Source organism: Lepidochelys kempii, chromosome 10 (genome assembly GCF_965140265.1).
Source record: "Lepidochelys kempii isolate rLepKem1 chromosome 10, rLepKem1.hap2, whole genome shotgun sequence".
Lineage (NCBI taxonomy): Eukaryota > Metazoa > Chordata > Testudines > Cheloniidae > Lepidochelys > Lepidochelys kempii.
Genome location: NC_133265.1, coordinates 70,591,950 through 70,617,301, shown reverse-complemented (window position 1 = coordinate 70,617,301; position 25,352 = coordinate 70,591,950). Strand labels below are relative to the sequence as shown.

The window sequence follows — 25,352 nt, the reverse complement described above, 5'->3', positions numbered from 1 at the left end:
TGGCACCTTAGAGACTAACCAATTTATTTGAGCATAAGCTTTCGTGAGCTACAGCTCACTTCATCGGATGCATACTGTGGAAAGTATAGAAGATCTTTTTATATACACACAAAGCATGAAAAAATACCTCCTCCCACCCCACTCTCCTGCTGGTAATAGCTTATCTAAAGTGATCACTCTCCTTACAATGTGTATGATAATCAAGTTGGGCCATTTCCAGCACAAATCCAGGGTTTAACAAGAACGTACTGTACGGTGACATAAATGGATCATGTACATTTGCTATAGCTAGGCAGGGTAGTTGAAATCACAAACATTGCAGTAATGGCATGAATATCCACAGCTGCAATGACATGCAGAGGGAGGCAGAAAAGCAACCCGAGTTCGTCAGTGCTCTGTCACCGGTCAGCACAGCCAGTATGCTGGTAAGTTGGTGCCCTCTGCTCACTAACTATTGGAGGACTCAGCATCTCTTGGCTTTCCAGGTGCCTGGTTCCACACCCTTGTACATTGTTTTCATCTTAAACGTCCATTTTTTGTCTTTTTTTCCATTTTCAAAAGCACGTGTCAGGGCCACGGGGCCAGGCATTGCCTGGGCAGCCAAGCTGTGGAGCAGGACATAGGCACGCCACCGCCTCCTGAATAAGCACCACCACCTTGGAATTGGCTACAGTGATCCACGTCCCCTCAGAGAGGATTGTATTAGTATATTTTAAAGCCACAATGGACCTTTAGATCATCTAGTCTGATCTCCTGCACCAGTTAGGCCATAAATCCTCACCAGTGACCCCTGCATCAAGCCCATCACTTCTGGTTGAGCTTTTTGAAAGACATCCAGTCTTTAAAGGCTTTAAGCAATAGAGAATCTACCATCCTCTAGGTGAGACAAAGTCTTTATGACTAAGAAATAGGGAAAAGAAAGGCGCCCCACTCCCTCCACCACGCTGCTCCCAGAACAAGAGAGGCAGACAGGTTCGTCTGCCAACATGCTAAGCAATAGCAAATTGGCCTTGCTGAAAGATCTGGGGCCAGGTGGCTTCTGACCCAGCTCACTGAATTGCAGCACTTCTGTGTATGTACAGACTCATAGACTCTAAGACCAGAAGGGACCATCGTGAGCATCTAGTCTGACTTCCTGCACATTGCAGGCCACAGAACCTCACCCACCCACTCCTGTAATAGGCCCATAATCTCTGGCTGTGTTACTGAAGTCCTCAAATCTTGATCAAGTTACAGGGTTCCACCATTTACTCTAGTTCAAATCAGCAACACACCTGTACTCCATGCCGCACAGGAAGGTGAAAAATCACCCAAGGTCTCTACCAATCTGACGGGGTAAAAATTCCTTCCTGACCCCAAATCTGGTGATCAGTTAGACCCTGAGCATGTGGGCAAGAGTCACCAGGCAGATACCTGGGAAAGAATTTTCTGTAGTAACTCAGAGCCCTCCTCATCTAGTGTCCCGTCTCCAGCAGTTGGAGAGATTTGCTAATAGCAGTCATGGATGGGCCATATGCCATTGTCGGCAATCTCACTGTACCACCCCTTCCATAAACTTATCAAGATCAGTCTTAAAACAGGTACAGGGCTGCTGGATTACTTTTTATAGCAGGGGTGCTGAGAGTCACTGAATCAAACTGTAAACCCTGGATATAATGGAAACCACATGAAGCCTCTAGCACCTATGAACAGGTTAGGGTTTTTGCTCCCACTACTGCCCCGGGAAGGCTGTTCCAGAACTGCACTCCTCTAATGGTTCACCTAATTTCAAGTCTAAATTTATTATCGCCAGTTTATAGCCATTTGTTCTTGTGCCAACATTGGCCTTAATTCTGCTCACTCCCTGGTGTTTATCCCTCTGGTATATTTATAGAGAACAAGCTGTATCTCCCTGCAGCTTTTGTTTTGTTAGGCTAAACATGTCACAGATACTTCCCGAGCCACAGCTCAATGCTGATCACAGTGTGTGTGTGTGTGTGGTGGGGGGGGGGTATTACTACTCTGTTTATTACTGGTAGCACCCCTAATGTACCCTACACTTTCCCAACAGTGCATGATCCTTGCCCCAAGGAGCTCACAGTCTGAGTCACAGGCAAAATGCTGCCCTTTACTGTAATAGGATGGGTCTGCCCCTTTGTTTCTTTGGGAGGAATGGAGGGAAAGACCAAGGTGAGAGGGAGAATATGGGAGGAGTGGGGGAAGAGTTAACAGAGAGCAGTGAAAACCGAGGGGTGCAAGGAAACCGAAGCTAGCCCGGGGGGGCTGGGGGCAGACAAGAGGGCATGGAGGAAGGAAAGGAAAAGAGATGTTGCTTTCCAGAGAAGAATGGAGAGGAGACAGAAAAGGAGCGTTAGCTGGGAAGGAGAGACCAAGCAGGGGATGGAAGGAGTAGAGAAGGGGATAAAGAAGTGGGAGGATGCCAGGCGGGATCAAGGAAACACACAAACACTCTGGGGTCCGTGGCGGAACTGATTGGCATCTTTTATCTAAACCTTTTTCCCAACCAAAAAATGGTTGTGGTGTTTGTTTGCCTGCAATGGACATTTTCACTGAAAGCTTTTTTGTGGTCAAATTTTTTTGGTTTTTCAATGAAAACCCCCAATTATTTTTGGTACCCTTCCCCCCACCTTTCCAGCTGGGAAAAAAGGAAAGAAACAGGCGTGTGGGTGGAGAGGGAGGGGACCCGGTTGATTTTTTTCATTTAGTCAGAAAAACTCCACAAAGTATTTTGGCACACAACACCCTTTTTTCTCGTTTCGTTCAGAATGTTTCATGGAAAGAACGGAGCAATTTCCAGCCAGCTGCACTGAATGCAGGTCCCTTTCCTGGGACTGTCCTGGCCATCACCCTTGTTCTTTACACTTGTGGGAAGAGGTGGCTATTTGGAGTCCTTGTTCTACCAGCCCTGCCAGCTCCTCTGGATTCTATAGTTAAATAACTGGCAACCCCAGCCCCCACCAAAAATAGCCCCAAATTCACCAGTGTGTGTACACAGCCCTGCCCACCCCCCTCCCCTGGGCCTGTCTGCCTCACACCAAGACCTGGCATCCCACAGCAAACAATTCCATTTCAATAGCTGTTCCTTTCTGAGAGCCCCCAGCAGGCATCTGTCCCTATTAGAAATCTTATTTGCACCGGAGGAGAGTGCAAATTACGGTCTCTCTCTGACATGGATTGTAATGCAGGGAGAGGCTGAGAGCAGAAGCTGCCATTGTTAATAAGGGGTGAGCGGGTGGGGAGGTAGGGAGCCCTGAGTGGCAAATAAAGGAATACAGTAACTGTCTGATGTAGCTAAGGCAGGAGTTGTGGCCTTTAGAGCACTCCGAAGCAGCGTCTGAGAGCCCCAACGGTGCAGGAACAACATAAGCAATGCAACAGGCTGTCGCATGATGCTGGGCTCTCTCCCTTTTGTCTTGATTCATAAGGCAGCGATCGAGTGGGAGATGCTGCTGTTTGACAGATACTGTAGATGGACAGATACTGCAGTGCGGCTAGAAGAAACAGATACTGCAGCAGAGGAAGACGCAGCCTCAGCGGGTTCAGGGTGGTTAGCTGAAAGTGTGTGGAGGAGCCGTTCAGGGTTCTTCAGTTGAAGGGTTACCAGCAATTCCCACTCAGGATTTCCTATCTGACCTTTGCAAGCACCTGTGCTGTCTCTCTTCGTCTCCCTCATACCGGCTACACGAGAATTGCGTCGACACTAATGCAAACTCACCATACATGGCCAGGGCCCTTTGCCTTGTGAATGGAAGACAGGGAGTGAGGAGGGGGAATAACACACAATGCGAGCGAATTTCCAATTAATCAGAAACAGGCAGAGCTGTTAATGAAAGTCCTCCTGGTGGCCTGACAGCATGTTGAGAGCTGGCCAGACCCTGGTATTTGGGGTCTGAGTGAAGCACCGAGTCCTTTTCTAAATCCACACACTTCCTGTTAAAGGGTCACTCCTGCCCTTTTGGGCATGGCTAAGATTTTGGGGTGCTGCAAAGCATGCAAAGAGGGCTTGTGGCTGTGACAGCTCCCACCCAGGGTTCCTTTTCAGCTGTCAGACCTGCTATCTTCAGAACAGAAGTATCCCAGGGCTGGCCTCAGATGCACATGAAGCGAGCCTGCCTTCAGCACTGGGGAGTCTGTTAACTCACTAAGCTGGCTCTGCTTTCAGGCCATCAGTTAGCAAAGGTCTGCGTATGTCCAAAGGTGTGTTAGCTAAAGGCCTTTGGGGCTGTGGGGTATTTTATTATTTCTTACCTGAACCACTGCCTGTCCACAGGGGAAGATGGAACATAGCTCTTCTGATGCAGCCCAGTCCTGACCTGCAGCACCCCTTGCTACTCCCATCTCCACCACACATACACGCTCCCTCTCCTCCACCACTGCCCCTCAACCCTAGCCCACAGTTTCCCTACTATTTCAATCCTGACAAACCAGTTCAGCAATATTGTGGGCTCAGTTCAACAGCCTGTCAAATCCCCTCATGTGCGCTCATTAATCTACATTTAGTGGCATAAGACAGTCAGGTGAGTACAGGAGAAAACATCTGTGCCTAGTTGAAGGAGTTCTAAATTACCTGTGTACCGTGTCTAATGCAACAGTGAGATCTGGGTGGCCTCCTGAGGTGCAAACTGATGAGCATCTGGCACCCCCACCCTAGTGGCTAGCAGCCAAAGGCTAATATGATTAGTGTGACCCATTCTCTGTGCTTGGTGGGCGGTTTCATTATAGTCCTTTGATGCCTAAAGTCCTTCCCTGTGGTGAAAGTTCAGTTCTTTGTTACCACTGGGGTAAATCCATTTCAGCCACCATAAAGTGGGAGTAAAAAGCAGAATCCCTGCAAAGACAAGAACTTGCTTGTGACTCTTGAGCCGACCTTTCCTGGGGACAAAAACGAGCCAGCAGAAAAAGGAACAGATGAAGGAGAGGAGTTCTATGAAGGGCCCTCTCCTGGGCATGAGAGATCACTGCATAAGTACATAAAAGGAAATCAGAAAAGCTGGATGTGAAATGGAACCACTGCTGCTCTAATGACCCTGGGGTATCCGTGAAATCCACCCACATGGTGACAAGGAGACAAGAAAGCACTCACAGTCTCAGTGACCCATAGATGTTTCTGTCCCTGTAACACTTGGTGACACTCGTTATAGCTTGTCATACCAGTAAAAGACCATTGTCTTGAATTGTATTACAAAATAAATGATGCAAGCTACTGGCTTGGACCTGCCTGTAACTCCCACGGGCCTATGTGTTAGAAGAGATACCAGCCCTTATGGTCAAATATCAGAGAGTGACGTTCACTGTCCACACGGTACACTGGGACCCGTTCCTTTGGAGCAAGCAGATTTTGTGTTGCAGGAGAATGCTGGCCTGCTCAGAAAGCTCTGCGCTCCAAACAACCTGGGCATCAGACTACGAGCCCGGCTCAACTTCGCCCAGGTCTATTTTGGACTAATCTGACAGTCCTGAGCAGCGCTAAGGCCCCACATACTCTTGGATCGTGACTACCTTGGGGCAGCTGCTAGAACAAGGTTTGGCCCAGTTCACACAGGGGAGACTAAACTCTGCATTCATTTTAGGTGATCTCTAGGTCTCTTTCTGAAGGAGATGCCACCAGGAACCCAAATCCCATGGTGATGGGCACGGTATAAATACAAAATAGAGCAGAATGGGCTTGTCTACACAAGGAAGTTTGACCAGTTATACTGATGTAGTTAAAATGATATAGTTATACCAGTATAACCTCTCTGTTATTCTTATGATTATATCCTCATATGTTGTACTCTTCTTCCAGTACGAGTGGCTTTTTTAGTTCAACTTAAACTTCTGCCCAAGTGACATAAACCAGATTGGAAAATGCGCTGGACTATTGGACTAAGAGTTCACATGTGTGTGTGTCACACCAGTAGAACGACATCAGTTTAAATCCACATTAATCTTATACCTCATGTAGACAAAAGTGCAAGCTCATTGGGTCAGGGTCCCCCATTTTATTCTATGTGTATGCAGCACGAGGATTACCATGAGGTGGCTGTCCTGGGAATTCTGTGAGGGGGCTTGGTATATGCTGCCAGCTGTCCAGTTTTATGGGCTCATGATTAACCCCGGGGGGGGCCCAGTTTTTTGTACCTCAGAGGTGGTGCAGCCCTACCTAGAATATAGCAGCCATGGTTGTGGGTGTTGCTGCAACTCTCGGGAATAGTACTGTAATACAGGTTTCAGAGTAGCAGCCGTGTTAGTCTGTATCCGCAAAAAGAAAAGGAGTACTTGTGGCACCTTAGAGACTAACACATTTATTGGAGCATAAGCTTTCATGAGCTACAGCTCACTTCATCGGATGCCTGTAGCTCACGAAAGCTTATGCTCCAATAAATGTGTTAGTCTCTAAGGTGCCACAAGTCCTCCTTTTCTTTTTACTGTAATACAATTAACCCTGAGCATCATGCCTCTGCTGGCATAAGATATCTGCTGCTTTCTGCTCTCCCCACAGCTTCACTATGCCACAAGGATAAATGAGAGCCCTACCATCAGTGCTCCCCAAAGGGCAACGGGACCAGACTGCTGCGTGCAGGGGAATCTGCAGCAGAGCCCCGGGGAATATTCCCTGCAGAGGTGCAGCAGAGTGTGTGGGGCAATATAACCCGGCCACCCAGCCCTCTCGCGGCCAGGGCCTTGCCCGCAGGTGGGCAGGGACCCCAGGCCCAAGGGGCTGCCGCGCCTACCTGGTTCCCAACGCTCCGATCCAACTGGAGCCCTTGCCCGAGACAGACGCCCAGACGCCCCGGGGAAGGGCGCTCAGGGAACCGGCCCAGCGCGCGAGGAAACAACTCAGGCAGGAGCAAATAGGCCGGCCCCGCCCCTTCATGCAAATCGCATCCTGCCCCGTGCCCGCTGAGCCAATAGGCGGCGGGGGGGCGGAGCGTGGCGGCAGGACTTGCCCGGGCATGTGGGAGCCATTGCAGCAGCTGCTTCCGGGAAAGCCACGTGTGGGCAGCCGGCTCGCTGGGTAAGAGATGCGGGGGGCCGGCCGGGGACAGGGAGCGACCCAGTCGGGAGGGCTGGGCAGAAGGAGGGGGACCCAGGTAGGGGGCAGAGGGCTCGTAAGCACATGATCTCTCTCCTGCTATTCCAGTTTGAGTCCTTCCGTCCCAGGCCAGAGCTGGCACCGCGGAGCCAAGCCGTGGGATTGGGATAAGCGCCAGCTATGGTCGTGCTAGCTCATAACCCCCCACCCCCTTACCCTCTCGTGGCCGTATTACTCCACTATGCCTGGGGTGATGCTGGGGCCCCCCAGGCCCGCGTTATGACTGCCGCAGGCTCTTCCTGCGCTCTGGACCGTGGGCCCCGCCCTGCCCTAACAAGGCCTGACTGGGTGACCAGCTATGGTAAACCCTGTGACCTGAAGCAGAGCTCTGCGTAGTTTGTAAGCGTGTCTCTGTCACCCACAGAGATTGGTCCAGTAAAAGATATGACCTTACCCACCTTGTCTCTCTAATATCCTGGGACTGACATGGCTACAACAAGACTGCATGCGATAAACCCAAAGTGGGCACATCATGTGCTATCTCAGCTCAGCTGTGGGAATGGGATAATCCCTTTCAAATCCAGGTGAGGAGCATCTCTACTTACCAGGCACTGACTAACCCTGTGTTGTGGGTATCTTTGGCAGGATGCCTTCTGGCCAGGGTCTAACGCCAGGTGTTATGAGCACAGTGAAGGTCTGTGAGGTGGGGCACAAGGGTGCTGATGGCCGGTTTCTCGGGTACTCCAACTCCAGAAGGGATCTGTGCTGCCCTCGCACCAAAGGCCACCTGGCTCGCAGAGCAGATGTGGAAGATCGTGGCTTGCTGCAGAGCCAGAATAAAAAGAAGAGTCGGAAGCACCAGCGGTTTATGGCACACAGGGCTCTGCTGGAGCAGAGGGGACTGTTGAGACCCACACTGGGACACAGGACTGAGCCAGTGGCGTTCACGGTGCCCAAAGAGGGCCTGCTAAACAGGGAAGCCAGCAGATGTGGCCAGCCAGCCAGCGAGGCTGTATCTCTTGTGAAAAATCAGTCTGGGGGGGAAGTCCATGTAAAGCTCACAAAGCTCAAGCGGGCTCTGATGCAGTCTCTGCCACTCCCTTCGGAGGGTGCAGGTGGGCAATGCTCCCTTTCACTTTCTCAAGACTCAGAGAGCAGGTTACCTTTGCCTGGCAGCTCCAATTCCTTGTCCCGCTCGCTGCAGAGACCTGGGAAATGTGTGGCCATTGATTGTGAGATGGTGGGCACAGGCCCCGGCGGGAAGCTGAGTGAGCTGGCGCGATGCACGGTGGTGAACTACAACGGAGATGTAATCTATGACAAATACATCCGGCCAGAGCTTCCCATCGTGGACTACAGGACTCGCTGGAGTGGGATCACCAAGCAACACATGCAGAACGCTACCCCATTCAGTGCTGCACAGAGAGAGGTAAACAAGAGGCGTGGTGTGCATATCTGTACAGTCTGAACAAGGGCTAGATTTTATCCCATCTTTGGGCAGCTGTCAGTGCACTGCTCTGCCAAGTCCAAGGCTGTCACTGTTCTAAGACCCACTGGCAGGTGGCATGCAAACAACCAGAGTCTGTCACCTGCCCCCCTCTCCTTCCAGGCTTTCCCAGGAGATATTAGAAAAGCAGCATGGTCTAGAGACATGAACGTAGGACTAGGAGCCAGGAACTCCTAGTTTCTAATCCTTGCTCTGAAGCTGGCTTGCTGTGTGTCAGCCTTGAGGTGAGAGATTCTGTATCTCTGTGCATCTTCCCCCCCCCCACTTTTCTCCCCCCTTTCCCCAAATTTCCAGCCTGCTCTGAAACCAGAGGATGCTTTGGAACTGGTCTTCTCTGGGAGATGTAGCCCTGCTTCTTCATTGATTTGTGATTGAATAGCTATTACTGGGCAGTTGGGGTCTGTGACATCAGAGACTAGTTGTGGGGTTAGATAGAGAGGGAGAAATCAAAATCAGTGCAAGGAAGGACTTCTAAGTCCCTCTTTTACTCCCACTGTGATGCCCAACTAACCACCTCTGACACTTCCAGATCTTGAAGATCTTGAAAGACAAGATTGTGGTGGGACATGCCATCCACAATGACTTCCGAGCCCTGAAATATTTTCACCCCAGAAGCCGGACTCGAGACACCAGTCGAATCCCTTTGCTGAACCGGAAGGCAGGACTCCCTGTGAAAGCCAGTGCCTCTCTCAAGAGCCTGGCAAGGCAGCTGCTTCACAAAAGGATTCAGGTAAGGGGCCTTCTGGGAATGGAAAGCAGGATGTGGGGAGTTCTTAACCCCTTCACTGCTGAGATGGCTAAGGCTGCAATTGGATCTGTGTGGGCAGACCCAATGGGAAACCATGTGGGCATAAGAGTCTGCATGTGAGAGGCAGGATGGCCTATTGGTTAGGGTACAAGTTGGAATGTGAGAGACCTGGGTTCAATTCCCTGCTTCAACAGAGACTTCCTATGTGACCTTGGGCAAGTCATTTAGTCTCTGTGACCCTCTGTTCCCCATCTGTAAAAAGGGGATGATAGCACTGCCCTGCACCACCAAGGTGGGAGAGTAAATCCATCAAAGATTTTTGAGGTGTTCAGGCCCAAATGCTCAAAGGTATTTAGGCATCTTGCTCCCATTGACTTCAATACCTCTGGGCCACAGATACTGTGGTGGGGGGGGCAGGGAAGAAAGTACTTCAAACAGACTGATGTGCAGATCTGATTGCAAGATGGAGGCCTTGGTGTGTTCAAAGCCCAACAGAATCTGATCCAAACACCACTTATCCACCGGAGCAACAGCAAGTTTTGCTGGGAGCTTGGCTCTGGGGCCTTCACGAGCCCTCTCCTCTAGCATGGCCTTTTCTCTTTGCCCTCAGGTTGGCCAGAAGGGACACTCGTCGGTGGAGGATGCTCGGACTTCCATGGAGCTTTACAGACTGGTGGAGGTCCAGTGGGAGCAGGAGCTTGCCAGCTGCCACCCCTGCAGTCCCCCTCACACTCCTACGGACAGCTGCACAGACCACTACATGGAGGACCAGTACTGGCCCAAGGACCTGAATATAGTCTGCAAATGAAATGCTCAGTCTCCATCTTCTCCTTGATGGTTTTTCCTCCCAGTAGCGACATTGTCACACCTTTGGATTTTAAACCGAGAATAGCTGTAGGCTCCAACTTAATCTTTGCTCCCCCAACATTGCAGCTTGGTGGTGGTGTATGAGAGCCTGAAAACGACACTGATCAGTCCAACTGCGTGGCCCAAGCTGGACAAAAAGCAAATGTAGGATGAGAAAATAAGATTTTAAATACTTTCAGCTTCATTAACTTGAAGTGTTAGTAAGAGAGGGAAATTAACCCAACCCCCACTCCCCCCCACTTCTCACCTGCCAATGCCCCTCCCATGTTTGAACACTAGGGAGAACTAAGATGAAATGTGAGGCACATCTCTGCCCTTCTTTGGCTGCTATGGAGCCTGCATTGGTCCCCTGGTGGCCATCAGTTACACTGCAAAGCATGATGTGGGGAGTCTTGGTTGTGTAGTAGATGCAGAAAGAGGCAGGGGTAGGAGGGCAGCAGGTGCAGACCCTCAATGGCATGGAGTGCTGTTGACTAAAGAGAAGTTCTGGGACCTTGCTTCCTAATTCCCACCACAGATAAACAGCTGCCTGCAACCTTCCAGGCAAGCTAATCTTGTTAGAGCCCTGCCAAAAGGCCCTTTGACCGATGGCAAAGGAAATGTGATTATGCTTGTTTCTCAATGTCAGGGTCAAAATGCAGCTGACATTCCCAGTTCTGTGACCAGAGATGATACAAGGTGTGTTTCTACACTGCAATAAAACCCATATGGCTAGCCCATGTCAACCTACTCAGGCCGGGGAGGGGGCCTAGAAAATGGCAGGGTAGATATATGGGCTCAGGCTGGAGCCTAGGCTCTGGGACCCCATGAGACCCTTAAGCCCTAATTCTCAGTTGTTCCATTTCAGTCCCAAGTGCAATACTGGAGGGAGACCAAGGTGGCTCTAAACCATTTTTGTGCTCCCCAGACTCCTGGGACAGCAGTGGCATAGCCCTCCTGACTCTCCAGTAGAGCACAGGGCCACTGTAACTTACACTGGGCTTTGTGTGGCTGTAAAGCAACAAATAATGGAGCCCTGAGATCCAAGTCTGGATCAAATGCAATGTCCTGCTTTTCAGGCAGCTTCGCAGTGGGTTTCACTTGACAGAAAGCAGACTTGGCCCCTCTTTGCACAGCTTGTGGCTCCTGGATTAAAATCTATGACATGCCTGGCTCCTTTCAGTACTCCCCACCCATGCTCCTGTGCTGATTCTATCAGATGTAAACCACCTGGGCAGATATAAAGATTATTTCTCTAGGCTGCCCTTTATGTCCCACCACCCTTTAACAGGATGGATGTATGATGGCAATGTCCTCTTGCCCCGCCTGTCTGCTCAGACCATCCTTCCACTCTGTTTGGAACTCTGGGACTTTAAATTCAGAGCGATCCTGGGGCTCCACCACAGTCTCTGTGTGTTGCCCCTGGGGTCTGTATTTGGGATCTCTCCTTATGTCCTTCCAGAGATGGGGAAAGCTACACACTCCCCTTCCCGGGGGGAAATGTTCCACTCCTTGCAGAGTATATACATCACGCAGAGCTGGGCCCATGGCGGGCAGGGCTGACTCTGCCTCCTAATCAATTTTGGTTCTGAGTTAATGGGCAACTGCACTTTGAAATGATGCAGTGGGATATCCACTCAGCAGGTTCTAACGAAGGTTAATGCCATGCTGCCGTATAGAAACATGACATGCACTCTCCTCTGCCCCAACCTTCCTTCATGTGCCTATGTTTCTAAGTTTTATATGACCTTTGTATGCATACCGCTGAGCTTTGAGCCTGCATCACTGACTCTTCATGGGTTAAGTGAAAGGATCAGAGGAGTGGGAAATGCTTCAAATCTGATTTCTGTGATAGCAATCAGCTGTATGGCTTAAAAGGCTAAATGTTTCTCTGGCAGAGCAAGAACTAGAGTCTTCGTGGTGGGGATTCTGAATTAACCACCAGGAAATCCCAGACAGTGCATTTACCTCCATTCTAACCTGCCTCAGGTGATTGTGTTATGCGTAAGGCTGAGTAACTTCAACTATCTCCAAGTGCACTGATTGTGGAACTGCTCTGCCTGGTGCCCTATCATTGTTACAGATGAAACCCACCCATAGAAATAAGCCAGAGTTGTGCAGTTAACTGGGTTTTATTCAGCCATTGTTAGTCAGAAAGCTCTGTCTATATGCAATATCCTAAGGCCAGTTCATCCCATAGCCTGTGTGGGCCAGTGACAGCCATGGTGTTGAGGCTGTTCAATGCTAAGAGAAGTTGACTTTTGTTCTCCTCCCCCAAAATGTTTAATTGTTTTGTGGGAGGAGGAAGGGGTACCAGGATGACCATAGGTCTTACGTACTTCTAACCATTCAGCTGTGGTATAGTGCTCTGTGGCTGATGGCTTCCTTTATTCTTCTGTCACTGGTTTTGTCTCCTTCTGGGGCAGTTTGAATATAGAGGGTGGGAACCAGCCACCTTGCCTTGGATCACACTCCTTTCTGCTTAGCGATGCTGTGTTTGAAGAGAAGCATGCCTGTACATACTTTTTGTAGTAACAGGCCAAGGAGAAGGCAGATGGTCCTGTCGTGGGGTCTTCCTGTCAGTTTAATACTTGTCCCCACAGTCTACGCAGACCAGTAGGAAAAAAGATTCTAGCCTTGGCTTTGAGGATGCGCCCAATGAAAGTGCTGCACTACAGTCTTCCTGAATGTGCAGTCTCACAGGCTGAGAGAAAGTGTGAGGTTTCCCTCATTCAGTTCACCCCTTGGTGGTTTAATGTGGCCCGACTGAAACAATAAAACTGGAGAAAATTCAGAACCCAACTTCATAGCCTCTTGAGTGAGGAGCTTCCAGTCCCAGGTACCAGGGTTGTGGTGAACAAACAAAACCCAGAGTCTCAACTCTATATCTCTCTAGAAAGAGTGTAAAGTGTGTAGTGTGATGCTAGCATTTGACAGTCACCAATCCAGGCACTGCCTGATGTGCACAGACTGTAAAAACTGACTGCAAACAGGTCTCCTAAGACAAGTCACTTTCTATGTAGGGATCAAATCAATAACAACCTTCATTTAAAATGCTGTTCAAAGGTGGGCCTCTGGGGAGGGAATTCCCTGCCTCTGACCTCAGCTGTTCTGAATGCTCCTTAGTGTATGCCCTGTCCCAAACACCTAGGACCTGATCCTATCCTCAAGACAACTTTACAATGGATTCCCCACCTTTAGAAGGTAAGAATGCACCAAATAAATTTATTTTCTGAAACTTTCTTGGGAGAGGATCCCATTGCCCACAAGTTTCTTGGCCACAGCCATAAAAGATGCAACACAATTGTTCCTTGTATGTTCCTCTGATTCAGACATTATAATGGGGAGAGAGAGATACTGAGCAGTAGTATCAGCTGTTGAGGGATTTTCTGATTGGGCTGCACTAGGGAAGGTTGCCCTATATCTAGTACTTCTCCATTATTGAGAAGCAGCAGTGGTGACTCCTGTTAGTTAAAGATGGTGACATCTAAAGCCTGGTGCTTCTGCATGTTAAAGGAACACGGGTGCCTTGAAATCAAGTCAGGTCAGAACACATGAATCAATTTAGGTTCAAATTCTACACCTGCCAGTACCTGGTTTTACAGTCGCCCTTTCCTCTGTTTACTATGGCTTTCCACTCCCTAGATTGGTGTGACACCCCTTCCCCCCGAGCTTCAGGAGTGCGAGTGTATAGTAGAAATATCCCAGCCTTTGCAATGTTTGGTGGCCTCCTGTTTCAGGGCTACTGCGTGTTCTGAAGATGAGAAGGGCCTAAGAAGTGCTAAGTATTTTCAGCTGTTCTACCTCAAGGACAGAACAAACCAATAAAAGGTGTTTATAGAGACTCCATACCTATTCTGGGAGGAAGTGCTTCCCACACCCTAGCCTTCTTCACCTTGCAGAATGAAGCTGGTTCTCACAAATCATGCCTGCGCTCGAAAGAGAAGGAGCATCTTGCCAGAATTACACCCACTGATGCTCATAAAACAAAACAAACTGCCTTGATCAAATGTCATAAGAATGAAGTGAGTTTTGCAAGGGGCAGGAGGCTTGCTCAGCCTTATTTTCCAAAAGCTAATCATTATGTGAGTCATGCATATTTGGTAGGATAATTTTATTTAAAATACACTATGGTTGGTGTTCTGAAGCTGCATCTTTGCCTGCCCTTCCCATCTACCAGAAAAATGCTTTGCTTAAAGGAAAACTGCAGTTATTTTGATGACGGAATTAGATGAGTGCAGAAAAATGAACTTAAATCAGAATATGGAAGGTGAACCAGGCCGGCTCAGTACTGCAGCTATAAATACCTGCAAATATTTCAGGATCTCCATTTATATGAATTGGGAACCTTTATGAGTCCTGGAGGATGCTATCAAAATAATTCTACTATGAAAAACACAGTAATGAGAAGAGGGGAGTAATGTTGCAAAACAGGATTTGTGACTATCTGAACAGTGGTGTGGAGTGACAGGGTATAGGGGTTTTGTTCTCTTTGCCACAAATACTTGTGCAAATAGATTTTTGTTCACATAATCGGGAGGGAAATGGCTCCTCTTTGTGCAAATGCCTGTGTTTGCACATCAACAAAGGGATTTGTGTGTCAATACAAGAATTCACTGTTCAAGCCAGAAGTGTTTGGTCCAATCAGGATGTGCAAACACAGCCATATGATTGAGGTGACCAGTTACCCATCACTAATTGTGAATAATCAGAGATAGTTGAAAGAAGTAGCCTACAGCAGGTTATTCACAAACTGAAATCTTCTGTAACGTGACAGACTAGAATGAATAATTTTACCAAACTGTTTGCAGACAACTCAGCATCAGGAAAAAGAGAGCTACGTTCAGACTTTTTTTTTAAGAGTAGTTTGCCTGGTACATGGTTTTAGATGCCTTAAAAATCCCTACAACACAGATCTCTCAAGACAGAAAGATCTGAGCTGCAGAACCATGTACCCTGCACTGACCTCCACCTTTACTTCTCTGGCTACAGAAGATTCAGAGGGAGCCTGAAGAGTCAGAAAACCCTTGAAAATGTTACAGAATTTGTCTAAAAAGAGCTGTGAAGATCTGCAGTCCTTTTTAGCTCTGGCTCTGGTTCTTGTGTTCCTTTCTCAGTTCAGATCACCAGCCTTGAGCTGGTGCTGCTTCCTCCATTATTTTGATTTTTAAAAAACAGTAGGATGTCTATAAGACATCCTAGTGATTTAACCATATTTTACATTGTATCATGGGGTTAGAAAATAGTTAATGCTCCATTGCAGTTTTTCTTTAAAATCTGTTAACTCAAACTTCAGTTTCAATGTTTTTGGCATGCTAAGGTAACCACTGTTGCCAAAGTTAATATACTGAGTAGGTGTCTGGCTTTGGTTTGACGTGGAAGTTTAGTGTGTCAGTTAAACCAATGACCATTAATCACAGGACTCCAAGGGTGTTAAGAGCCTCAACCAACAGGCTGTCTTGGTAATGCACTAAAAGGTGCCACGTTATCTCCCAGGTGCATGCAGGAGATATGCAGCTAGTTTGAAACTCAGTGATTTGCTCATCACTTATATTTGCGTTCTTTTCAAAAAGGGACAGTGGAGAGGATTTATCTTGAAACCTGTTATGATGTCACCTCCCCAATGTTAATTGCAACCTGTTTGCTGTAAGGAGGGAAAGTGCAAACACACAATGAATGAGGTTGGGGTGGGGGGTACAACAGATGCGGAGTGCAGAGTAGGCTGATTGGAAATTGCATTACCTTGTGAGTAAAACAGAAAAGAGTCCAATCTTCTGAAGAAAGTGACTACCCATGAAATGGGAGTCTTGCCATGAACTTCACTAGGGCCAGGATCTCACCCAAAGTGTTTGTTTATGCAGATCCCAGGGTCACTGTGTGCGTGAGAGAGATTGCAGGCAGAGAGTAGCTGCTGCAGGAGAGAGCGCAGGCAGGTAGCCAGGTAACAACTTGGAGAGCACATGGTCTCCCTAGCAACTTGCTCTTGGCTCCACCTGGGCATAATTAGACCAGAGCTGGAAGAGAGAGATTCTCTGGGAAACTACAGGGTCTCTAATTCACCTGGCAACAGATAGCAGAATTTCAACTGGGGGATATTTAAGAGTCATCTCCAGCACCCTACGGAGCTCTACAGTGAGGCTTGCAGCTGTGCTTCCCTCTTTCAATAAAGAGGCACAGCACACAGACAAAAGGTGCCAGCATGACCTGCTTCACCTTGAGATAACTAGCCTTTGTGTTGGCCCGAGCTAGAGTATATTAACTCATTGGTAGTACTGCCAACCCCCCAAAATTCAAAAACCAGGGGTCAGGCCCCACAGATCGTGGGATTGGCTTAAAAATGGTTACAATTTTTTTTAATTTGGGTTATTTCTGTTTGCCGTGTGGTTTTTGAGACTTCAGGGAGTGCTTAGGCTCAAAAATGAGACCCTTCTCCACAACCATGAAGGCTAGTAACTTTTTCTAGTGAAAGCTGAGATCTTCATATACTCGCTTCCGGGAGCTGGAGCTTTAAGTACCAATAAATTGAGAGAGCTGGCAACAATGCTTAAAGCAGCATATCCAAGGCTGGCCCTACGCTAGGTTATAAACTCCTTGGGGCAGGCAATGTGTCTCCCTCTGTTTGTACAAGATTCAATAAACAATCTGCTGGTCCCTTGAATGCTTGGCTCTCAAGGTTGTCGTCTGAACTGAACACCACCCTGGGGAACCGCCTGTGGCAAACAATTCTGCCCTGGCCCCTGCTTGGGTCTAGATAAGATCAGCTAACAGGCTGTTCCCATTTCTAACCTGTATGATCTTTGCTCTTGTAAAAATCCCCAAGCAACCAGTGTCTGCAGTGCAGCAGAGTAGTGGAGTGGGAAGGACTCAACTAGAAACAAGTGTCTACTTTAGCTGATTGAAACTTTTGTTTCCTGGGAGACTGGCTGCACTGACTCTCACAGGTGGGGACTTTTTGCATTTGTTCCTGTCGGGATTGCATATATTTAACTCCTTAAGGAGAAACTTTGCTTACCCTAAAAATGCTAAACATGCATTGGTCAGAGCTAAGCTGTGCCCCAGACCCCCAGCTCCTCTGAGAGGCCATGGGATGCTTTGCTTGTCCCCAGGACAGCTGGGCCATTTTTCAGGTGGACAGGATTTCAAGGTCAGCCAGTATTAGGGACTGTCTTTTTGTTCTGTGTACAGAGCCCAGCGTAATGGGGCCCTCATGACTAGGGCTCCTCGGTGCTACTATAGTACAACTAATTTAGGAGGGAAGGAGGTGGTTAAAAGTCTGTCCATAAAAGAAACCGGTGGAGGGATGCGTCGCAGTGTGTTATAGTGGAGGAGTGGGCAATGTGAGCAACCCGGTGCGGGGAGTGAGGCCTGCCAGTTGGGCAATGGCACTATGCAGCCTCTTGCTGAAACCCCGCAGCATTCCCACCGTGCCAAAGGTCCTCGCTCCTGATGGCAGCGAGCTGCCTTTGGCATGCCGTTCTTACCCTTACTCGACCTCTACCCTCCCCTGCCAAGGGCCCTCTAGCAAAGGAGTCTCCTCTCCCCTGCAAAGGTCAGGCGTCCTCCACAGGCTGGGATGGGCCGATGCAGGGTTACAAACCAGGACTAGTGTATTGGCCTGGGCGGCGTAGCCGTGTCGGTCCCAGGATGTTAGAGACAAGGTGGGTGAGGCAATGTCTGTTATTGGGCCAACCTCTGGTGGTGAGAGAGGGGGCTGAACTGGGAATGGGGGAGGAGCTGGGACTAGAGGCAGAGCTGCTCTGGGCACGGAGAGGGAATGAAGGCAGAGCTGGGGTCGGAGGTGGGGTGGGCTTTGGGCAGAGGGGGGCTGTGGGCAGAGTGGGGCTGGGTGGCGCTCCCTCCCTGCCCCTTGTGGGTGCTGGCCTGGGTCCTGGCATGTGCCCTCCCCAAACATTCCTCTGCACCCCTCAGGTTTGGGGACCACTGATATAAATGATCGGTAGAGGATCTCCTGCATGGGGGTCAGGGAATGTGCTGCAACTGTGTGGGTGGTGGGGACAGTGTTCATTGGGGTGACCCCATAGAAAAAGAGTCTCCCTCAGACAGTTACCTTGCTACTGAAAAAGGGTTATACAGTGAGGAGCGTCTTGTCTGAAAAGTGCTGGTGTTTCCGACGTGGGGGAGAGAGGGAGGTCTTTCTGGCAGAGTGAAATGGTGATTTTTGCTGCACATGATTCTAGAGGGATGTGGAACAATCACTGTGTTTTTACAAAATGCTCCTGCAATGCCTTGTGTGTTTTCTAAGGGATTGAAGCACATTCATGCTTGCTGTCCCACGCTCACTGTAACACACACACATCCACACCCAGTCTGCTTAGATTTATTGCACATGCTGTTTTGTGTAATCTTTAAACCAGGCTGAAGATGGTGGAGCCTTCTGACACCGTGGCCCTGGACTGCGAAATGGTGGGCATGGGACCATTCGGAACTGAAAATGGATTGGCCCGTTGCAGCATCGTAGATTACTACGGCAACGTGGTCTATGACCAATTTATCCGACCAGAAGGTGTTGTAACAGCTTTCAGGACCCCTGTGAGCGGAGTTCGCCCAGTGGACATGGAAGGGGCCACACCATTCAGGGTTGCCCGGGAACAGGTAAGAGGAATCACAATCCAGCCTTGTCCAAATGAAACACTTGGCCTTTTGTTGGGCAGAGAGTGGCATTCCTCTCTGAGTTCTGTCCTGGAACTGGCACCATGGCATGGCTCTAGATTCATCGTCCAGCGCATGTGTCAATGTGTCACTGAACACTCCCCACCCCCTACCACCCCGATATAGTTTTCTAGCTGAAATCTATAAAAGGTCGGGCCCAGCTGGTGAGGTGTGAGGCTGACCGACCAGTTTGGGGACATGTTTATCTAGTTTGTACAGTAACTACGTCAACAGGAGTTGATGCTGGCTGCCACACACTTTCTTGTCGCTGCTGTAGAAAAGCTAATGAGAATAATCCTGGTTGCAGTGACTTGTGGGTTATTTAGCTGTTTAGAGTCACTGCTGAAGCTGCCAGCAAGGTGGCTTGTGTTTCCATTAGTTCAGTTAAAATGGGATCCTGATCCAAAAGAGATTAAAAAATAGATAAATGGCACAAAAGAACAGGGAGCACGTGAAAGAAAATGCTCACAGTAAACAAAGGTAGGTGAATGTGCTGTCTTTGCAGATGAGGGACTGATGACGCTCTGTAGAACCCCAGGCTAGGCAAGCAGCCTTCCTCAATTGCCAATCCTCTCCCTACATTCCAGGCTTGGCTCAGCCTGGAACAGACTCCGCAAATCACATACACCACTAGACTCATTGCATGTGGGTTACCAAACTGCCATCAGATGGTAATGACTTTCCGTCACTAAGGCATTGATACTTTGCTTGGAAAGATTTTGGTTTTCAATGTTAAATGCATACAAGGTATTTTTATCAAAATTAGAGATCCTCCCTCACAGAGCAAACCTGTGATCCAATTGGTGATCCTTATCCTATGACGATTATAAATTGGTATTCTAGTAGCACCTAGGAGCCCTAGTACTAGATGAAGACCCCAGTGTGCTAGGCTCTGTACAAACATACAACAAAAAGTTCCTAATGCTGGTTGACCTTGAAGTAGGACTCTAGACCAATGATTTTCAACCTTTTTTCATTGCAGATCTGTAAAAAAAATTTGAATGGAGTTGCAAACCCCTTTGGAAATCTTAGACATAGTCTGTGGACCCCACGTTGAAAACCACTACTCTAGACCCACACTGGTCATGGAAATTGTTTTCACCGTGTAGTGTGGTGGCCAAAGTTGAAATACAGGAAGCTACAGACTAAGTCTTATGGATATGAGCACTTACAGGCCCTCTGACTGATACTGCATTTAAATAAGATACCGACAAGAAAGGGGAAACATTAAGCAAAATAAGTAATGCAGAAATAACGATAAAATACCACACGCTAAAGAAATGGAATTGAAAGAACATTTCTAAAGTGCTGCACATTAAAATGCCTCAGCGTAGGTGATGTTCAGATTTACAATTGTGATTTGTCTTGAGTATCAGATATACGAGAAGGGGCAGGTTTTCAAAAGGGCACAGCACCCATAATTGGGCCGAGGTTTTCACTCATTCAGTGCTGTTGAGTGCTGAACCCTTTTTGGTAATCTGGGCCCAATTGTGGGTGGTGAGTGCTTCTGAAAATATCACTTAAATGCATGTGTTTCTGTGTGAGGCAAAGAGAAAATGTCAGAAGCCTTCGGCAAGCATAAGTCTTTCAGAGATGGGTGCATGCTGCACCTATCCTCGTCTCTAAAAAGCCCAAAGCCCCGGTTCTGAACAGTCCCCCGGCCTTTGGGAAAGTTTGACTGTGATGACACAGGTAAGGCCCAACCGTCAGTTGCTTCTCTTGGCCTTTGGGGCTTTTTCGTGGTGTGAGCATTGCTTCGCTGCCGCCTTTTACAGATTTTACAGATCCTGAGACGCAAGCTGGTGGTTGGCCACGATTTACGCCATGACTTTGAAGCACTGAAAGAAAACATGTGGCACTACCGGGTCTATGACACGTGCAATGACCGGCTGTTGAGAAGGGAAAGCGGGCTGGGAAACTCCAGGCGCGTCTCCCTCAAGGTCCTTTGTGAAAAGCTGCTCAAGAAAAGCATCCAGGTAAGGAGGAAAATCACGCCGGGGCTAGCGGGTCGAAAGGGCTGTAGCTGGTGAAAGGGGTGTGGTTTCCTGATGACCCAGTCTGGCTAGTGGAAGAGAATGGCAGGCTGGAGTATTTGCTATGAACAGCTTTACAAATGTAGTCCCTTTGCTGCTTAGCGACTCATTCAAGAGCAAGTGTGGAGTTTCTCAGAATGTTCGTGAATATTCACCTAAGTGTCAATGAATCGCTGTTTGCGTCAGATAGCTATTATCTGCATTGTTCTATCGCCTGAGTCACATGGTGGTGTTTCTGCTCCCTGATTGGATGACTGAACACTTTTTTAAGCAAGAGAATGACAGGTAGTGAATGTGTGGACGAATATCCATTATGCTAAATTTCATGTCACTTTTAAGATTTGCAAATAAGTGGCTTTCATCCAAATACTCCCGAATAATGACTAATAGAAGCCCAGGAATCCTAGCAATGCGAACTCAAGGCTCTTATAAAAAAATTATTTTTTTTTGGTCAAATTAGCTTTTCAATCAGCTGCAATAGCAGGTAACTGACGAGCCTGTCACTGAAGTGAATTTTAACCAATGAGGGAAGGTGAGGTGACACGCAGACATTTACTTCTGTCTAGCAACAGCCATTCCTGGAGCAACATGTGACGATTCCAGCTGAGCTCTGCTTTCACATCTTTCTTATTAAGCTTTTTTCCCTTTAATTCTGTTAAAAAACATTTTTCGTAGAGGGGCACCTTGCAATTTGAATCCTATAATGGATCATCCCCCTAACCTTATGTACATTCCTGGCAGCTTTTCCTCTCCCACAGGTGCTTGGATGTGGGGGAAGTTAATGGAACCATCAAGATATGCATGTGCCTCCGTCCCCAGTCCTGCAATGAGCTCCGCTCCTCCCCGGTGCCCCACTATTACAGCTGTACACTCGTATGTCTATGGACTTGCCCATTATTAGAGTCAGTGAGGCTGCATGTTGGTGCAGGGGTCTGTCTGTGCAGAGCTCGCTACAGGATCACAGCCTTGCTGAGTAACTGCATGATTTTATTGTTCCACTTGTGCTTCCTTTCCCTTTTACCTCCTCTGTCTGTTTGCATCCTTCGCTCACTGTGTATGTCTAATTGTACCCTCTCTGGGGCAGGGGCAAGGTCTCTGCTTGCTTGTTTTGCGAGGTGTCGACTCTAGATCATTCTTGGGGGTGGGGGCTTGAAACAGCAGCAGCAGCAGCAAAGGGAGACAAGTGCTGACTCTGAGCTGGGAAACTCATCTCCCGAGATTTGTCACTAGTGACCTGTTGCCTCCGATTCCCTGGCTCTCCTGGTCCTCTGAGGGAAGTGCTGGGCTATGGATTTTCTGATGCACCCAAGTAAACTCTAGCTCTTGTGGAGCTGTTAAAGTTTTATTTGTATGGGGCCTCCAGTAGGGGATGGTGAGGAGAGGATCTGGAGTATTTTACAATGCTCAATACGATTTTCTTTTATCACAGTTCTAGCTTTAAAAGGCTGGACAAAGAAAACCTTGCAGTGCAGCAACCCCAGATTCCTGAGACTAGAAATGGGAGCTGTCTATTTCTATTACAGTAGCCCTTAGAGCAGGGGTGGGCAAACTTTTTGGCCAGAGGGCCACATCTGGGAATAGAAATTGTATGTCGGGCCATGAATGCTCACAAAATTGGGGTTGGGGTGAGGGCTCTGGTTGCGGGTGCAGGCTCCAGGGTGGTGCCAGAAATGAGGCATTCAGGGTGCGGGAAGGGGCTCCGGGGTGGGCTGTGGGGAGTAGGATGCGGGGTCCAGCTGGGGGTGGGGGAGTAGGGTGGGGCTGGGAATGAGGGGTTTGGGGTGCAGGAGGGCGCTCTGGGCTGGGATCAAGGGGTTTGGAGGATGGGAGGGGGATCAGGGCTGGGGCGGGGCATGGGGAGAGGCTCAAGGGTGCAGGCTCCAGGTGGCGCTTACCTCAAGCGGCTCCCAGAAGCAGTGGCCATGTCCCCACTCCAGCTCCTATGTGGAGCCGCAGCCAGGCGGCTCTGCGTGCTGCCCCGTCCGCAGGCACTGCCCCTACGGTTCCCTTTGGCCACAGTTCCTGGCCAATGGGAGCTGCGGGGGCAGCGCTTGGGGCGGGGGCAGCATGCAGAGCAGAACCCTACACATAGGAGCCAGTGCGGGGCCATGCCACTGCTTTTGGGAACCGCATGGAGCGACCCCCGACCCTTCTCCCCAGCCAGAGCGGGGCAAGCCCCAGACCCTGCTCCCCAGTGGGAGCTCGAGGGCCAGCTTAAAATGGCTGGCGGGCTGGATCCAGCCCGTGGGCCGTAGGTTGCCCACCCCTGCCCTAGAGGTTCCATTGTTCTAGGTACATTCACTACCTGTCACATAATGAAGGACAGTTCCTTCCCTGAAGAGTTTACTGTCTAAATAGACAAGACAGAGGAAGAAAGGCTTGTAATCCCACTTTCTAGATGGGAACAGAAGCACAGATTAAGTGGGTTGGCCAAGGCCACACAGGGAGTCTGTGGCAGAGTAAGAGGTAGAACCCAGGCGTCCTGGCCCTGTGCCTTCGCCACATGAACGGCCGCCTTGTTTCTGTTGGGATTGCAAATTTGAAGGCAGAAAACCTACAGTCAGTTAAAAATTAAAATCACAGGAGCCTTAATAACCTGCTTGGCCAGCAGAAGCAATAGGTGTGAGCTAAAAATGAATAGGCACATCTGCCGGTCACTTAGCACTTCAGCTGCTGGTGTGTGTGAACTCTAGCAAAGACCCACTGATTGGTTGCAAGGAACCATTTTCACCAATGAGAGGGATTGATGTGGCCTAGCAACAGCCTTTCCCTAATGAAAACAAGCCACTTAAACAATGTGAATGTCTGTAGATAAGAGAAAATGGCAAGATCCTCTCAGAAAGTGCCCAAACCTGGGATGCAGTGAGTGCCCTCAGCTCCCATGGACGTCAGGAACTGAAGTCGATGGGAGCTGGGAGGACTTGGGACTTCACAGGTGCGGGATAACGGAGGCAGAACCACTAATGCATCCGGCAAGGTCACTCCAGTTCCTCCTATCAGCCTCTGTGCGCCCAGAGCTGAATGTTAGCAGCACAGGAAGAATTCTCCAGGCCGTGTAGAAAAGAAGCGAAAGCTGGTTGGGAGCTGTCTTGCTACAACACTGAAGCTTGTGCAGCACTGTGGGAGAAACGCACCTCTCTGAGCCAAAAGCGCACTCTCCTCTTGATCAGAACACGTGCAGCCCGATGGATGAGACCCAGGCCCAGATGCCACCAGGATGGCAGAAAAATGCCCAGAGCAAAAGAGAGTTCACAGACCTGTAGGAGCTCAGGGCATGTCCAAGACACAGCCCTTGATGGTTTTGGAATCAAGCTGGGTTAAGTGGGAATTGGACCAAATATGAGAACACCCAGCAACAGTCTGGGGGTTGCACTGCAGGTCGTGGCCACCTTTTGTATAAGCAAATTATTGCTTGGCATTCCTGTCCCCAGGCCCTGGAAGTGATCATCTGGAACTCTCTTCAGAGGAAGTAATAGCACTGATGAGCTAAAGCAGGGGACCCACGCAAACAGAGCTGCCTTTGGGCCCTGTCCGGGAGAATCTCAGTTTTAACTTAAAACAGACAATTTCTAGTCCTTTTCCTTGTGCAAAGGTTTGAAAATGCAACTGATATTAAACTGATGCAAACCAATGACTACAAATGAAATGAATAGACAAGCAGGTTCCATGCTGCAGCATTAAACTGGAGAAGGAGGATCTAACAATCCTTTGCCTGCAAAACACCCCCCCGATCCTCAACCCGGCTCTGGGCACTGGCCTGTGACTGTCACAGGCAGAAACTGTTTCTGTTTGGAGGTAGCCAACCACAAATTGTTTCTGACCAGCCCCAGAATGCCTTGGCCAGCTCTGCTCATTAGTGTTCAGCCCCCTGAGTGCTTGCTGCAAGGGGAACTACCCTCCTGTGTCCTGAGGGACCCATGTAGTCCCTGCACCATGGATGCAACTCAGGAGCAGGGGAGGGGCCAAGCTGCTGCTGTACAGAGTGGGGAGACTCAGTCCCCTGACTCCCCAACAGCCGCCCCACTGCCAGAGACTGCAGGAAAACGCACCTGCCCCTGCTGTCACTGTGAAAATGGATGTTGGGTATGGAAGCCACCTAGATGTAGCAGGGAGGGGAAGAGGTGCAGGGCTGGAGAGTATAGTGCAGGGACTGATGGTGCTGGGAAAGAGAAGAATGTTTTGCCCCACATCTCACTGAGGGTGGAGAAACCTTGTGGAAAGAACCCCTCATTCATGTTTTGGCGCCACTGCTCTGAAGACCATTAAATATTGGGGAGGAGCTCTATGGAGTTTGTGAACGTCTGGGAGAATTGTCAGGCTGGGCCCTGGAATTAGGCCGAGGAGTCACAACCTTTGGGCAAGTATCTACTGTGCAGTGGGTGGCATCAAGCTAGTGTGGGGAGAGCTGGAGGGAATCCTGCCCTGCCTCATCGGGATTTCTGCTCTTGGCAGAAACAAGAGCCAGCTCTGCACCAACTGGCACCTTTATAAACACAGTAATAAAATAATCACAGTGTCACTCGGCCTGGCTGT

At 49.1% G+C, this 25,352-nt stretch overlaps 1 protein-coding gene across 8 annotated transcripts in view; it reads left to right on the top strand.

Moving 5' to 3' along the window:
* Positions 1 to 25,352, top strand: part of LOC140895043 (interferon-stimulated gene 20 kDa protein-like) — an 88,955-nt gene that overhangs the window by 61,611 nt on the left and 1,992 nt on the right. For 2 of the 8 annotated variants that reach the window (XM_073304173.1, XM_073304172.1), the window contains 2 exons: positions 18,492 to 18,729; positions 20,562 to 20,762. In XM_073304173.1, the coding sequence (XP_073160274.1) occupies positions 18,499 to 18,729; positions 20,562 to 20,762 (432 nt within the window). In that variant the 5' untranslated portion in view covers positions 18,492 to 18,498. Of the gene's footprint in view, positions 1 to 6,912; positions 6,998 to 7,439; positions 8,445 to 9,051; positions 9,253 to 9,880; positions 17,775 to 18,491; positions 18,730 to 20,561; positions 20,763 to 25,352 lie in introns of those variants that run through there. The other 6 variants (XM_073304169.1, XM_073304168.1, XM_073304170.1 and 3 more) reach the window with 6 other exon arrangements.